Genomic DNA, 14095 nt, shown 5'->3' on the forward strand with positions numbered 1-14095 from the left:
CCTGTCACAACCCCGCCGGACTAGAGGCTAAAAAGACAACTTCAGTTCCTGCTTCTTAACGCTTCCTTCCGCTCCTCAACCAAATAACGAACCAAGCTTACACTCCTCTAAACCTCAGCACCTCAACTCGCTGCTTTAAGTCCCACAGCTTACGTGGGGCCTTTTTTACCCCTTCCAAACGTGCAGTTGTTAAAAATTATCTGCTTAAAAACCACAGTAAAATACCCCACCTTTACTACTGAGTTCAAGTGGAAGGCTGGAAGATGGAAAGTTTAAACACAGTTGACACGCATCAAGTAAAATCAGAGAATTCACACTGCGGTATGTGGCACTGCTTACAGAAAGCTCTCCCTAACATAGCCAAATGATGCCCTAGATTTTTTAACTGAGGTTATAAACGTTCTTGAATGTCCACTGATAAGGCACAAACTAAGATGTATTTATGATCTTTTATTAATAAATACCTTAACAGCACCAGTGAGACTTGAACATAATCCTGCAATACTGTGCACAGCGGCTGCTTGGGGACTGCGAGTCGACATGTCCGTATTTTCATGTACAGCTGATCATTTTGTCCTTTTATGTTTGTCTGTATACAAAGTAATCTCTTCCATACTTAACATCTTTCATAAACTTTATCAGATCAATACCAAATAAGAGAAAAATGCTCATTTTTATCTACTACCCTCTTTTGGTTTTACAGTGGCTCAGCAAGTATACAGGAGTGCTACAATTTAAAACCAGAGAGCTGTGGTTCCTTTTAAAGGGTCTTCTCTTTGCATATACGTGTGCTCACATGTGTTGCAAACAAGACTTTTGGCCACCTTAAAGTTTCCATGTGTCTGAAAGTATATTAGCATTAACTTATTGACAACAAAAACTGAAAAAGTGTATTCCTATACATCAGAGTTCTGTACATTAATAAGCATTTATACAAATATAATCCACCAAATATTGGCTTCTACGTAAAATTCGGAAATATGGTGATTCATTTGTATTACCTAACCTTCAACAACGCTAGTACTAACACGAACATTTCAGGTTGCTTTAACACCCACAGAGTATGTTTGTTTTACAAGGTGGGTACAGATTTCTCTCGCTGTATATGTAGTTTACTTATGAAGAAATTAAGTGGTAAAGTGAAGCTTGAACAACATAGTCTGTGGTGTAGTAACATCAGCAACTGCAAGTTCCTGGCCATCCACAAGCCCCAATTCTGAAACAGAAAGAAAAGTTTAAGTACAGCAAACCCATGTGGTTTGTACTTTAATTAAAAAAAAAAAAAGTTATGCCATTCGCACAAACCATAAATACAATGAAATAAAGCTGCAAACAGCTCATTAGGTAAACTAATATTCATCTAATTCAATCAGGAAACTAACAGACCTTATCAAGAAATATATAAGCCACTATTGAAGTATGTTTCATTTACATCAGTTATCGGCTTACTTTGTTGCAATGTTTTTCTCTGCATCTGCCCACACTTGACATTTAAGCAATTCAAAGCTCATCCCTGAGCAATCTGCGAAAAGTATATTGCACCTACAAGGATAATGAAACACATTCTACTGCATAGTGCAAAATAAAGCTAAACATGCCATACAGAGGGATGAAACTGATTGACTTTCTGTTTAGAGGAGTATCTTGAAAATCTACATGTGACAACTGCATTATACCTTTTAGTGTCTTGGAAAGATTTGGCCTTGTTCGTTCTTCAATTGAAGCTACTGTCTGCAAAAAAAAGGGGAAAAAAAAAAGTCAAAACATTTCCTTTCAAATTCAGGAAAGTAAATATAGATAAATTAACATTATTAAAGACAATTATGTATGTTCAGATTACCTGTAAATAAAGTGTTTTATTTCCCCCATACATAGTTGCTGTGATTGCAGGAGATTTCATTTGCCTATATATAAAACATTTAAAAAACAAAACAAAACAAAAACACAATCAGGTAAAAAAAACATTCAGAAATTACCTTTTTGAAACACTAAACTACCAAAAATTATCAAATAAGAACACAAGAACAATAGATGCACACTTACAATGAAGCATTATTTGTCAAGTAATCCAAGATCTCCTGCAATTTAGCTGATGGGGAAATCTCTATGTTTTGGGGAAGTTGGCTGCAGGCTGGACAGTTCTCCTAAGCAAAGTAGCACAAGAATGCATGTTATGTTAAATATGATTTTAAAAACGCAGCTAATAAGATCTCAAAACTATTCATGTGTTTGTGGGGTTTTTTTAAAAGATTTATCTCCAGAAATATGAATATTGTTGCAAATATTAATGACAAAACCCAGTTCCTCATGAAGTCTGTCACTGTTTGACTGGTTCCCAACAGCAGCTAAGTATCAACTACAAATTTCATCTGACATAAAATTTAGTACTACAAACTTTCAAATCCATTGTTGTCATAACCTTTTTTTGAGAAGATTTTCTTATGAGTCTTCAGATTGCGTATCTTATCTTGTAAACCACATTTCCTGTATTACAGGGGAAATCTTCAGAATTCACTTTCAAAAAAGTCAAGTACTGTGTTCCTCTGCAGGTAGCATAGCAGAAACAGTTGAGATACCAATGTTGCACCAGCAGACATCACAGAAATAGGTGTCTGAAGAACCCTCCTATACCAGAAGCTACTTTTCCAAACATTAAGAAACTTCGACTAAACAGGCAAAAATTAAATACACCATTACATATGCTATGCAACAGTTTTTGGTAAACTGATGGGTAGACAAAAAGGTTTCATTACCAGGACATCAAATATAACATCTGTTGATCTGGAGGTAAACAGTCCTGCTACTCTACATGGACAGACCGCCACTGTCATCACTATTAGACTCCAAAACCACAGAAGTTTTAAAAAAAAGAAATTCCTACATGCTAAAAACAATACTCTGGAGAAGTAGCAGAGTAGTAACATGGTAGTTTCCGCTTTTAAAACTTCAGAAATACCATTATTCAGTGCTAGGGGCCAAGAGATTCAATATCGGGTTCCAGAAATACACACAAACTGCCTAAGTTCAATAAAAAAATCAAGGAAAGAACCCTGCAAACCTTTAATGGCACTAACCTTTCTTTCAGCTTCAAATGTGTACGTGTATAATCCATCTGCATCATTAAACACCAAGTAGTTGTTAAGAGGAATGTATGCACTGTAATGACAAATATGTTAGTGTTAATACATGTCATGATGTTGGAAATCATACATGTTATTAATAAGAAATTAAATACCTTGTGGCTATTTTAAAAACTTCAGTGGCACAAACAGCTGGAATGAGAAAAAAAAAAAAAAAATCATTTCTTCACTTTCTAGCTCTACCTCAGAACATGCAGACATTAGTGCACAGAGTCGTACCAAAGAAGTAGTGACAAAAAAAAAAAAGTATAATAATTTCTAAAGAGAAAAATAAAACATCTGAAGGTAGCTGGTAGTTCTGTGCATTAACACCACAGATTCAGCACTAATCTGAGACTCTGTTAAGCTTATATACCATGTTTTCCAATTATTTTTTTTCCCAGTCTCAAATGCTTTTGCTCACTCCCACAGTCATACACGAGCTTAAAATTTATACACTCACATGCAGTTTCTCTATAGAAAACGGAAATGAGACTGTAAGAATAAATCAGACCCATTTAAAAATTACTGTTATCCTCCCAGAGTTCTCAATTCCAATCTATTGCCTTACAAAACTCTGAAGTCTGTAAAGCAGAAGTGAAATGAGTTCTTTTAGCATACCTGCAATTACTGCATTTGTAGAAGCTACTGCTGGAATAATTCGTTTAACCACCCCTGAAAAAACAAAACATACAGCTTTCTATTTTCCAAGAAACTATACTGAGAGACAACTTTTAGTCAGAATAATTACAGAAGGGTGTACCCAAAGGTACTTTAAACTTTCCAGGAATTTCTATAACAGTAAGGTATAATGGCATGCTGCTCATGTACTTCAGCATTTTTTTATTTTAGGAATGGATCAAGCATCTTGAGGAAAAGAAGGTATCACACAAAGAGAACTATTGAACAAATTCTAAAACCAAGTAGTCTGTATTTAGCACTGAAAATTAATTTAAAACTCAGTTCTACTCCTGTTTAACTGTAGAAATGCATAAAGGAAAGCTATTTGGTTTTGGTATTCCTTCTGCAAGAACAGGCTTGCCAAACTGTATTGGCATCTTCATCCAACTCTTCTTACTCAGCCCATCCAGTCAAACAGCATAGCACATACACCAATATAAAGCAAGATTTCCCATGCATACAAGTTTGTACATCGAGAACAAGGAGGTTCATTCTTTTTTCACGCCTGCCAAAAAGACAGCAAATTCCTAAGTAATCTGAAGTTCCTCTGGCTTCTCATTGTTGACTTGTATCCCTTCATACCTGAGAAGACATCCATAAAACTTTTATCTTTGCCTTCTTTCTGCTACGTACTTTATAATGAAGCCATCTTCAAATGCTGAAAACTGTGCAGCCATTTGCATGTACATAATTATATTTCATAACTGGAGTTCACATTTGTCTGTACCAAAAAAATACTACTAGAGAAGCCAGTATAAACTGCTGCAAAGAAAAAGACTATCTGCAATACACTAGGTGGAATCTGAGGAAGATATACAAGGAATCATTCGCCCTTTTTTGACAGAAAGGCACACACTGAGGTTCAAGTGTGGCATTTCAAGCCCAGCATTGCAAATGCATTCTCAGTACTACAAGTCAACAAATAGATAGAAGTTACCAAAAATTCTGGAGATTCTGTATGAGACTCTCCACTCCTTTTCTATCTGGTTAGCGTTTAAAATGCTGATTAAATGAGCGGCAGCATTCTGCACTAGCCTGTGAACAGAGGCATAGACAGCAGTAAAGAACAGATCCTATAGTCTTAACCAGCCTAAACTGGCATCAAGTGTTGCTGTTCCTAAAAGAGGCAATCACGTTCTTTTGTTCTTACTCTTTGACCCAGCAAAAGTGGTCACAGTGTAGTGTAAACTGTGGAGCTGCTCCAGGTTAAAAATAAAATGGCAAAAAGAATGTTCAGTTTTGTCCCAGATAAGTTCCTCTGATTCTTCATGAATGCCTAAACATCTGATTCATCACAAAAATATTTGTGCTGGCACAGGAAACAAGCTGCTTGTTTCTGTTTTAAGATGTTAAGGCAGAAAAGATCTATTTCTTTCTCAGCAGAGCTGCCAGCTTAGTCATAACAAATACACATTGCCAATCCAGCCTAACTGCAAATGCCACAAACTTAGTGAAATGCCATACACTTACCTTGGGTGAGTCTGTATGTAACACCTTTAATATTAAATTGTGATGCTCTTTCTAAAGACTTCTGGTAAATCCATTGTATATGTTCAGGGTCATCTCCATCCAATACAACACCTTCTACAGTAAAGTTAAGAATTTACAGATAAGTTATAGGTATACGAGTTCTTCAGAAATACAGCGTTCTTTTTGTCTTTAAAAAAATCCTTTTTTTTTTAATTTGGATTAAAACAAATACCCCATTAAGTTACTAAAACTTGATGCTTTAATTAATCAAAATATCATTTCTACAAACATCCTAAGTTCTAACACATTCCATATACAAACTATCTTAACTTCACAAATTTATAGAGCTGTTACAGGTTACATTTTGAGTCAGGAAAGACATTGTGCAGTCTGTTCGTGTGTTTCTCTCTCTCAAATATGGAACTGAGGAGCAAGTCCGAGAAGAGAAAATCCATCATCAGCTCAGAAGAGGCTTAAATTCAATATGACAATGAGCCACGTAAGTTTAAAAGGTAGGATTCTTTTTTTAAAAGTAGCTGTGTATATCTAACTCAAAACAAATTACTAAAAGGAGAAATGTCAGTTTAGCACTAGTGCAATATACTAATTACCTCCAAAAGGTTGCTCCTTTGGCCACTGCAATATCCTGACATACTCAATACAATGCTCTGGTAGTCTGGGCATAGATGCAATAGTACACATGGGAAAATTGACCTGGTGTGGGCAGGGGAAGAAAACCAGAAGCAAGCATGTAATACATTATGTATAGTACTAGGAAAACAAACAAGCACATCAGAAGAATATAAAAAAAGGAAGTATCACTCATTGCAATTACCTGTGGTGGATAAAGCTCAAGCGTGCATTCAACACATGCTGTCATACCAGGAATAATCACACGAACGTTTCCTTTGAAACCTTCTGTCCCTCCATCTATTAAAGGTATGATGGAACTCGGATCCAGTACACCATCTTCATAATGTAAAAATGACATCTAACAAATAAAGGATGGGGTGTGGGGTTTTGTTTGGTTTGGGTTTTTTTAAACAAGTTGCAGAAGAAAAAAAATCCTAAAAATGTTATTCTTAATGGTACACCACAAGATTGAATGCTTAATATACAATATATTTTAAGAGTACATAGTGTACAAGACACTACTTATTTGTCAGTGCACAGGACTTCATCTACCACCTTCACCCTCCACCTCCTCCTCCCCTTACCCCCCTGATAAATGCTATTATTTCCTTACTGTATACCAGAACAAATGGTTGGTTGGTTTGAAGGATTTGGGATTTTGATTCTTGGTTTGTTGTTTTGGGTGTTTGGGTTTTTTTTAAATACTGGTAAATACTCAGTATCATTATTTTTATAAACAAATTCACAATGATAAAACTACCTAGTTCAATGACCAGCTTTCTACCACTTTGTAGCAGCAGGGCTCCAAAAAATGACATTTACAAGTTGCAGCATGATAAGTACTGTTTGGCTAATGAAAAAAACATTCACAACAGGAGCATCCAGAGAGGCTGTGAAACTTTCCTTCTCACAATTTTCAAAAGCTGATTGCACAAGGGCCACAAACAACGTAATCTAACTTTGAAATTACCCCTGCAGGGCACTGCACAAATGTTGGCTAACACTCCTCAAGAAAAAGGCAGGTAAGAGAGCATGCATTTTATCCTGTTCACAAAAAGAAAGAAGAAAACAGAAATAGATACAGAAAGCTGTGCGTTTCAACAGCCTTCATTTCATTTTAATGACATGTTCTACACAAATCTGTTCAATTTTAGTTATCTATACTCAAGCAATAACAAGGCTTTAAAAGGACTGAAAACTTTACCAGCATGCCATTTATCCATCTTCTTGCAATTATAGAGTCCAGGCCACAAACAATAATATGAAACTCTAGGGGGGGGAAAAAAACATTATTTAAAGTCTACACTAATGCATACTTCTTAAGACAAGCAAAGTATTCTGTCCATAACAGTCCAGAGGAACGGACTGTAGTTCAGCTGTCTCCCCTAGATTACCTATATGACAGATGCAATTAAGTTTTGTCTATTCGTTACTTCTGCTTCCAGCATACTGTAGAAGACTAAAATAATTAGCAATCTAACTACCAGGAAAAGCAGTGAGCAGCAGCAACTGCAAGGTTCCACTAAAGCACCAGTGGGTGTTTGGCAGGCAAACAAATACCACTTACGTCGATAGAAGCTTTCATCCATGTCTTGAATCTTTTTAAAATATCTGAATGTAAGCCCAGTAAAGGAATACTTTAGATAGTCTTACCACCTACAGAGTTTTCTAGGTTTTTTTAAGCCTTCAGGGCTACTACTTCTCTATAAAAGGATACGCTACGACAGCACAGTTGGGAATGCGGCTGTTTAGGAATTCTGCTGCAACTTCTGCTTTTGGTCGCCCAACATCCTTCGGTCTGGGAAAAAAACCCCAAGCAATGTCAAATGCATTATTTTAGTAGATACAATCTTTCCAGACTCTATGCATTGCAATACTGAATTAAGTGACTGTTGCTATAGGACAATTTACTGATACGGATAATATTAAGGCATCCCTGTCAACCATCAGATAAGACAGCCCCAGAGTTATCGAAATACGTCCATGGAACTACAGTTATCAGCACCAAATAAAAAAATCCAACCATTTTTCATTTTGCTTGGAAGAAAAGGGTACCAGAAAAATTGACATCTCAATCTCTATGCATTGTTCTTTGGTGTCACCTTTTTCATTAGTCATTATTTGAATAGTAAGGAATGTATGTTAATTTTTTTCACACTCAAACTATGACACCACAGGTCTCAAAACAAGAAGGAATCACACACAACATTTAGTTATGAGTACTATTGTGATATGAAAGTTCAGTCATCTTTAATGACGTCTTGTTCAACCAAAATAATGACCATATTCACATATTTTGTTTAGATACATTTAAAAAAAACAAAAGTCAAATCGTGAAAATACCACTTACCGAAACAGAAACTGTCGGTTAAGATTAGAAACATCTATAGTATCCATGTCAATAACATGGATCTGTCTAAAGCCGGACAGTGCCTGTGAAAAGAGATAGTCAACTACATTTAACAGGAAATGAAATGCTTACAATGCTCCAGAATTCATTCCACTTGCCAAAAAAAGCTATCTTTGAAGGAACAAACATATTTGCTCTTTATTCCCTGTGCAGACAGGTATATGGTCATTCTTTGTTAAAAGAATGTTCTTTGTCGGATTGCTAATGCTGATACTTACACAGACGAAATTAGTAACATTTCAACAAATACAATGCTCTACTGAATGCAACATTCCTTTAGCCTACCTAGTCATAACACAGGGACGACAAGAGTAGGCTGATCTACAAGGGGAATTTACAGTATTCCCTTGTAACTGGAGTAAATCAAAAGCGTTCATTCGGGAAAAAAATGCAGAATTTGAAGAAATACCACAATCACTTCCTTGCTTGGGAGGAATAGAAAAACAGAGTTTAATTCCTCTACAATTTTACGTTTTTGAACGTTCACCATTTTCACAGTTGGCCTAAATGAGTCTGGCATATCCAACCTCAAATCACCATTCAAAATAAGCCAGCGTTCCTCACTGCATTCAATGCAGCGTCACCTCACTATCTGTGAACATGGCGAAACTCTGAAAGAAGTTCTGCCTGATCTCTGTTTGCATGCAGGCCATCGCTAGATTTGGCAAATAACTGTAAAGTAAAACTGTCTTAAAACTGTATCATGGGCCTGATCTGATAAAATAATAACATCTGTCATGCACAATGTGAATTGTTTCTTTGTTTTCATGGCTACCTTGGGAGTGCCATCGGCCATAACAGAGCAAAGGCTCAGGACAGGGGGTGTAACAGAGGGAGAAGAGCTAATAAGTGACCTCTGCAATAGTGCAATCAAGTCAAGCCCACCAAAAAATGATAGGTGAGATAAGAGTTTGTTCAGGAGCTGTGTCCTGCCCAAAGGGTATAACCAGGCAGTCAGGTAGATAGGAGCAAACTTGCGACACTGGATTTTTCTGGAGGGCTTGTGTTATTCTTGATAAAAATCTCATTGGTATTTGGGGTAGAATGGCTCCGCTGGACACTTAGCCTTACTTTCCCTATGTTCTTCCATTACTGCTCTGCCAAAATCCTGGTATTTAGAAAGAAACAATGAGAATTGTGGTTAAAGGAAAATAAATGCTGTAAACCACTTGGTTTGGAGGAAGGAAATGTGTTGTGATGTTCTGAAGTGACTCCAAAAAAATTTAAGTCCCATATCCTACGTTTTTTCCTTTAAGAATCTTGTTATATATAAAGACCTACAAGCTTTTCATTTTACATTTTCTGAATAAACAGAGCCATCTCATACATAGTAAGTATTGAAAATGCTGCATCGGGAAACCGATTAAACAAATGAACAACATGACTAAAGTCTTTCAGAATAGAAATTAATTTCTGTAAGAAAAGCAGAAAGAATTTCTGTATATCATTGGATACCCTTGGTGCTGAACAATCATTTTGTTTCATTGATAAATGTTCAGCTTTTGTTCAACATTATTAAAGCAGACTGGGAGAGCCTGCTAAAGTGAAGAGCGAGCCTGGGACATCACAAACATACAGGCTGGAGTCTTTATGGAATTTATATTCATTGTCCCAAAGACATGAATACATGTGAACAGAATCTACATTTACTTATAAGCTTACCTTTCCAAAAATGATAAAAATAAATCATGACAATTTAAAACCTTTTTGAAGAGATGGGAACTGAGCACACACAGCAGACTCAGGAAGTCCCTTATCCTATACAAATCCTCCCTCTCAACGAGCTATGGACAGATTGAATTTGTTACATCCCAGTGAACCCATAAAACAGTAGCTCTGGGCAGAGGTTAAATTCACCAGCACTAAATTCCCAGAGAAAGAAAACTGCCTTGGAGCTGTCATAGTTTCTTCAAGTAAAATCTTGCTTAAGCATTGCAGTAACAAACCAGCAACCAGAGCAAGAGTATACACAAGTGCTGGAACTGTAAACCCCCTGAATTAATGCATCTGGAATGCCTGGCTTTAAATGAGGCTATTGATTTATCAAGTATCTCAAGCTTGGAGGTAACCTGTGGCAATACTGAAATAGCAGTACATAAATTATATAGTAAAGTACACATGCATATAGTAATGTGCATGCATAAGTGTTGGTATAAATTAAGGAAAAAAGTTATTTCATAATAAGTTATTACATCAATCCATAAATTTTCCATAGAATCCATAAGGACAGAAATTCTAATAATTAAATAGAAGCATAGAAAATTACAGTATTAGTCTAAAATACCAAACTCAAACAAGATGGTAACAGTGATACACTATGATAAATATGAGCTTATGTGAGGATAAAAAACACATTAATAGGATAATACACATTTATTGGGTAAATATCTGACAGCACATGATCCCAAGACAGCATTTTAAACACTTTAAAATTGTTTTTCAGAACACATAGCGAGAGATTCCATTAGAAACTAACACCGTATCACGAAAACTACAGAATACCTTCTGGTAATCTGTACACCAGGGAAGTGCTGTAATATTCCTTCCTTCTTCTTACACTATTACCTATTCCTCCTTAGCCATTTCCATACAGGATAGTGTGCATTGGTCTGCCTCAATAAAGCTGCCATTACATAGGCTGAATTCAGCAATATAGATGCAACTCTGAGGGAGTGTTCAGGTTCCGCCAACAAGCTCCGATTTACGGATCTTGAGGAACTGGAAAACCTGAGAGCCACCACGCGGGAAGGCCAAACAGATTCCACGGACACGAAGGTCACCATAGACACAGTAAGTCTGGCTCTGCTAATTTCACTATGAAAGAACATAGATAATTCCAGCAATTCTAACCTCACTTCGAATTAATCCAAACATGTAAAATAAACTGAAATTAAATCAAATTTCAACTGTTAATACTAAACTTTGTGCTAGCTACTTATGGCAGTTTAAAGTATCACTTTTCATCTGAAAAGATACATTTTAGCCACTGAATTCCAAACAAGTTTTCTTGTATCATGAGCATGATTTGTTCTTAGTTTACTTCATTTTCCTAGATCTGGTAATTAGGGAAAATTACCAACATTAGACCATATCTAAGGCTGCCAGTGAACTTTTGTCTACACTTCATAAACAGCACCATGTTGTCCCTCATGACAAGCTTTGATAAACGTGCAACAAATGACATGCAAATAACATGCAACATATTAGACTACCACCTTTCAAGCATTCTTCAAGTTTATTGTCTGTATTGTCATGTATTTTATACATTTTGATTAGAATTTAGAAATTTAGTAGCTATATACAATCAAAAATGCCAAATTAGCAAAGTAGAAAAGATCGTTTCCTCAAAGAAAAAAAGAAGACTCTAAGAAGCACAGGGTGAAAACTGAGTAATTACCAGGTTTTTCAGGAGTTCGCATCCTAATCCTCCTGCTCCAATAACTAGTACTTTACATGTGCTTAACAAAAAATCAAGAGCCTGCAGAAAATATAAAACAAAAAAATTAATACACTAAATAGGAAAAAGTATAATTTGTCCTTTGCTTCATAACACTTATAAATTTGTTACTGTAAATTGTGCCTAATAAGTTTCACATAAAACAACTTAGATCAATAAAACAGTTTGTGTTTGCGGGAGTAATTACATATCGGACTTTAATCAGTAGTTGAGTTCATACAGTTCCTATATCCCAACCTGCAGAAAAGTAAGACCTTTGTTGATATCAGTATTCTCTTTACGTTAATTTTGACCATAAAAATCAAGGTCCACGATTATTATTATTCTGTTTCAGGAGACAATGTTTTCTTCCTCCAAAACTTTTACTGCTATATAATACAAAGTCTAAACAGACAACATTGCTGGCCAAAAAGATTTGAAATTTTTAACTACGTAACTGCTTTCTGTAAACTGTCCTACTAGACCCCAGCCTCAAACTAGTAAATAATGGAAGAGTATATTAAAAAGGTAACAGTAAAATACATTCAACTCTAAGCTCTGAAACAAAATGTACCAAATAAGGAAAGCAGAAGAAAAAATTAGAACAGTCTAATTTTTGCTTTTCCCTACTAAACATCTTTCCCAATTCTCTAAGTACTCACATTAACTTTAATTCCTTCTTTAAGTACAAGAAATTCCTTACTGTATCTAATTGCTTTAAAATGGAGAGACAAATGCTGCTATTTCTCATGTGGAACTCAAAGACAGAGCATAATCCTTATGTTGTTATACATTTATATACATGACAGCAAGCTTGTAGTTGACAGTATACAATTTAGAAATACAACCTTATAAAAAGAATACAGTATGTTCTTCTAGAATCATTATGTTCATATTCTTAAAATATAAGCTTTTCATGCAGTTTTAGAATTCATACACTGCTGGCGGTCAATTAATGAAACTGTTTACATTGGTTTGCAACACACTCTACAAATTTTTTATTTAAAGTAAGTGGTTCTCACTTGAGTGCCTGGCTCGAAATCAGGATGTGTGAATGGTCCAGATCGCTCGAGGAACTTCTTTACATGGTTCCAGCGACCTTCCCAGTCTCCAGTGTCCCCACACCCACCATCAACAGCCATTCTGCACAGAACACAGTAAATTCAGCTGCAAAACCATAGAGAAAAAGCCACACCTCCAAAACGTGTTTTTTTTTTCCTTTATATATCTTAAAAATACCTAAATTATTGACCATTCATACAAATGCATCTGCATATTATTTAGGTATGTAAGTTATGTGCACGAACATTTGCATGAGTGGGTTTTATTTGTGGAACTAAAAACCGGTAATACAAATATGCATAGAAGGGAAAAAAAACCCAGGCATTTCAATAAATCCCACCGATTTAGCTGTTACTAGTAAAAGTTGACCTGAAGTGAAAAAAGGGTCTAGCCTTTTTGCTCTTACTTCCCTCATATTTAAAGGACAAAGAAAAAGAGGTTGTCCCTTTAGATTTTGAGAGTGATGGTTTTTTTCATCAGAGTCAAGTCTTGTATCCTTTTTTTGACAGATATTTTAAGTTCATAAATCATGTTTAGAATTAGTATGTAACTGCAATTGTGAGGCATTGAATAAATCACATTAACATGCCCCAACATCATCCTCTGAATCTTCATAGTAGTTTATTTAAACAAGTGTTAAAAAAAATACAAATCTTGAATGTTCTTCAGTCTCAATTGGTACTACGAAATTTAGAACACTCCCATGTTTCAGTCATCTCCCAAGCCTGTCAGCGGTAGCACTCTCACTTGAAAAAAGGAATGTTAGTAGTTAGCTTCTTTTAAATTTTCAAGATAGAATTTAACATCAAATACTGCACTACCCTTTTTCTGCTTTTGCAGGTCACTTTTAGTAGTACACAAGTATAAATTTAAACTGCTAAGAGACTTACTGGAATAGTTCAGAATCAGCTCTCTGAAGTAATTTTCTAATGTAAGATCATCATCTACCCAGAACAAGCCCTTCCTTAACAGAGCGCACTTCCCTTTTTAAATAGGACCTCCACTCAATATATATGAACAATTATGTCCCACGTTAATACAAAACTAAGCTCGTTATGAAAGAGCTTTGCCAATCCCAAGAATGAAAGGTTGTGTCATCATTGATAAGGAGTGTTATTTGCTTCCTCCTATGAAGTAATATGAAGAATGCTTGTATCAATAACTGTTGGGTAATGTTTAGAATTTATTATTACTTCCTGGTGACTCATCCCAAAATAAAAGGAAAATGTGGTGAAAACATCTAGACAGCAAATGCCTTTATCCTCACAGAATTCAGAAGATGGA

General features: G+C 35.7%; 1 protein-coding gene across 1 annotated transcript; it reads right to left on the reverse strand.

Annotated features, from left to right (window-relative positions):
• Positions 1 to 439: 439 nt before the first annotated feature.
• Positions 440 to 12892, reverse strand: UBA3 (ubiquitin-like modifier activating enzyme 3). The gene is made up of 16 exons (XM_009703842.1): positions 12772 to 12892; positions 11711 to 11791; positions 8254 to 8336; positions 7621 to 7701; positions 7471 to 7514; positions 7108 to 7172; positions 6106 to 6261; positions 5882 to 5984; positions 5271 to 5384; positions 3741 to 3794; positions 3236 to 3272; positions 3075 to 3156; positions 2044 to 2144; positions 1841 to 1904; positions 1677 to 1731; positions 440 to 1216 (listed from the first exon to the last, which is right to left on the reverse strand). Exons 1-16 carry the CDS (start codon positions 12889 to 12891, stop codon positions 1128 to 1130), a joined length of 1329 nt encoding a protein of 442 aa, XP_009702144.1. The 5' UTR covers position 12892; the 3' UTR covers positions 440 to 1127.
• Positions 12893 to 14095: the final 1203 nt, after the last annotated feature.

The sequence above is a fragment of the Cariama cristata genome, unplaced genomic scaffold, assembly GCF_000690535.1.
Source record: "Cariama cristata isolate BGI_N322 unplaced genomic scaffold, ASM69053v1 Scaffold9407, whole genome shotgun sequence".
NCBI lineage: Eukaryota > Metazoa > Chordata > Aves > Cariamiformes > Cariamidae > Cariama > Cariama cristata.

What these genes read in the sequence shown, in the direction of transcription:
- UBA3 (XM_009703842.1), bottom strand. Translation starts at nt 12,891, where the DNA reads ATGGCTGTTGATGGTGGGTGTGGGGACACTGGAGACTGGGAAGGTCGC. An exon ending in AACCGACAGTTTCTGTTTCG is followed by an intron (nt 7,702 to 8,253) that starts GTAAGTGGTATT and finishes TTTTTTTCCCAG; the next exon opens with ACCGAAGGATGTTGGGCGAC. An exon ending in GGATGAAAGCTTCTATCGAC is followed by an intron (nt 7,173 to 7,470) that starts GTAAGTGGTATT and finishes TCCCCCCCCTAG; the next exon opens with AGTTTCATATTATTGTTTGT.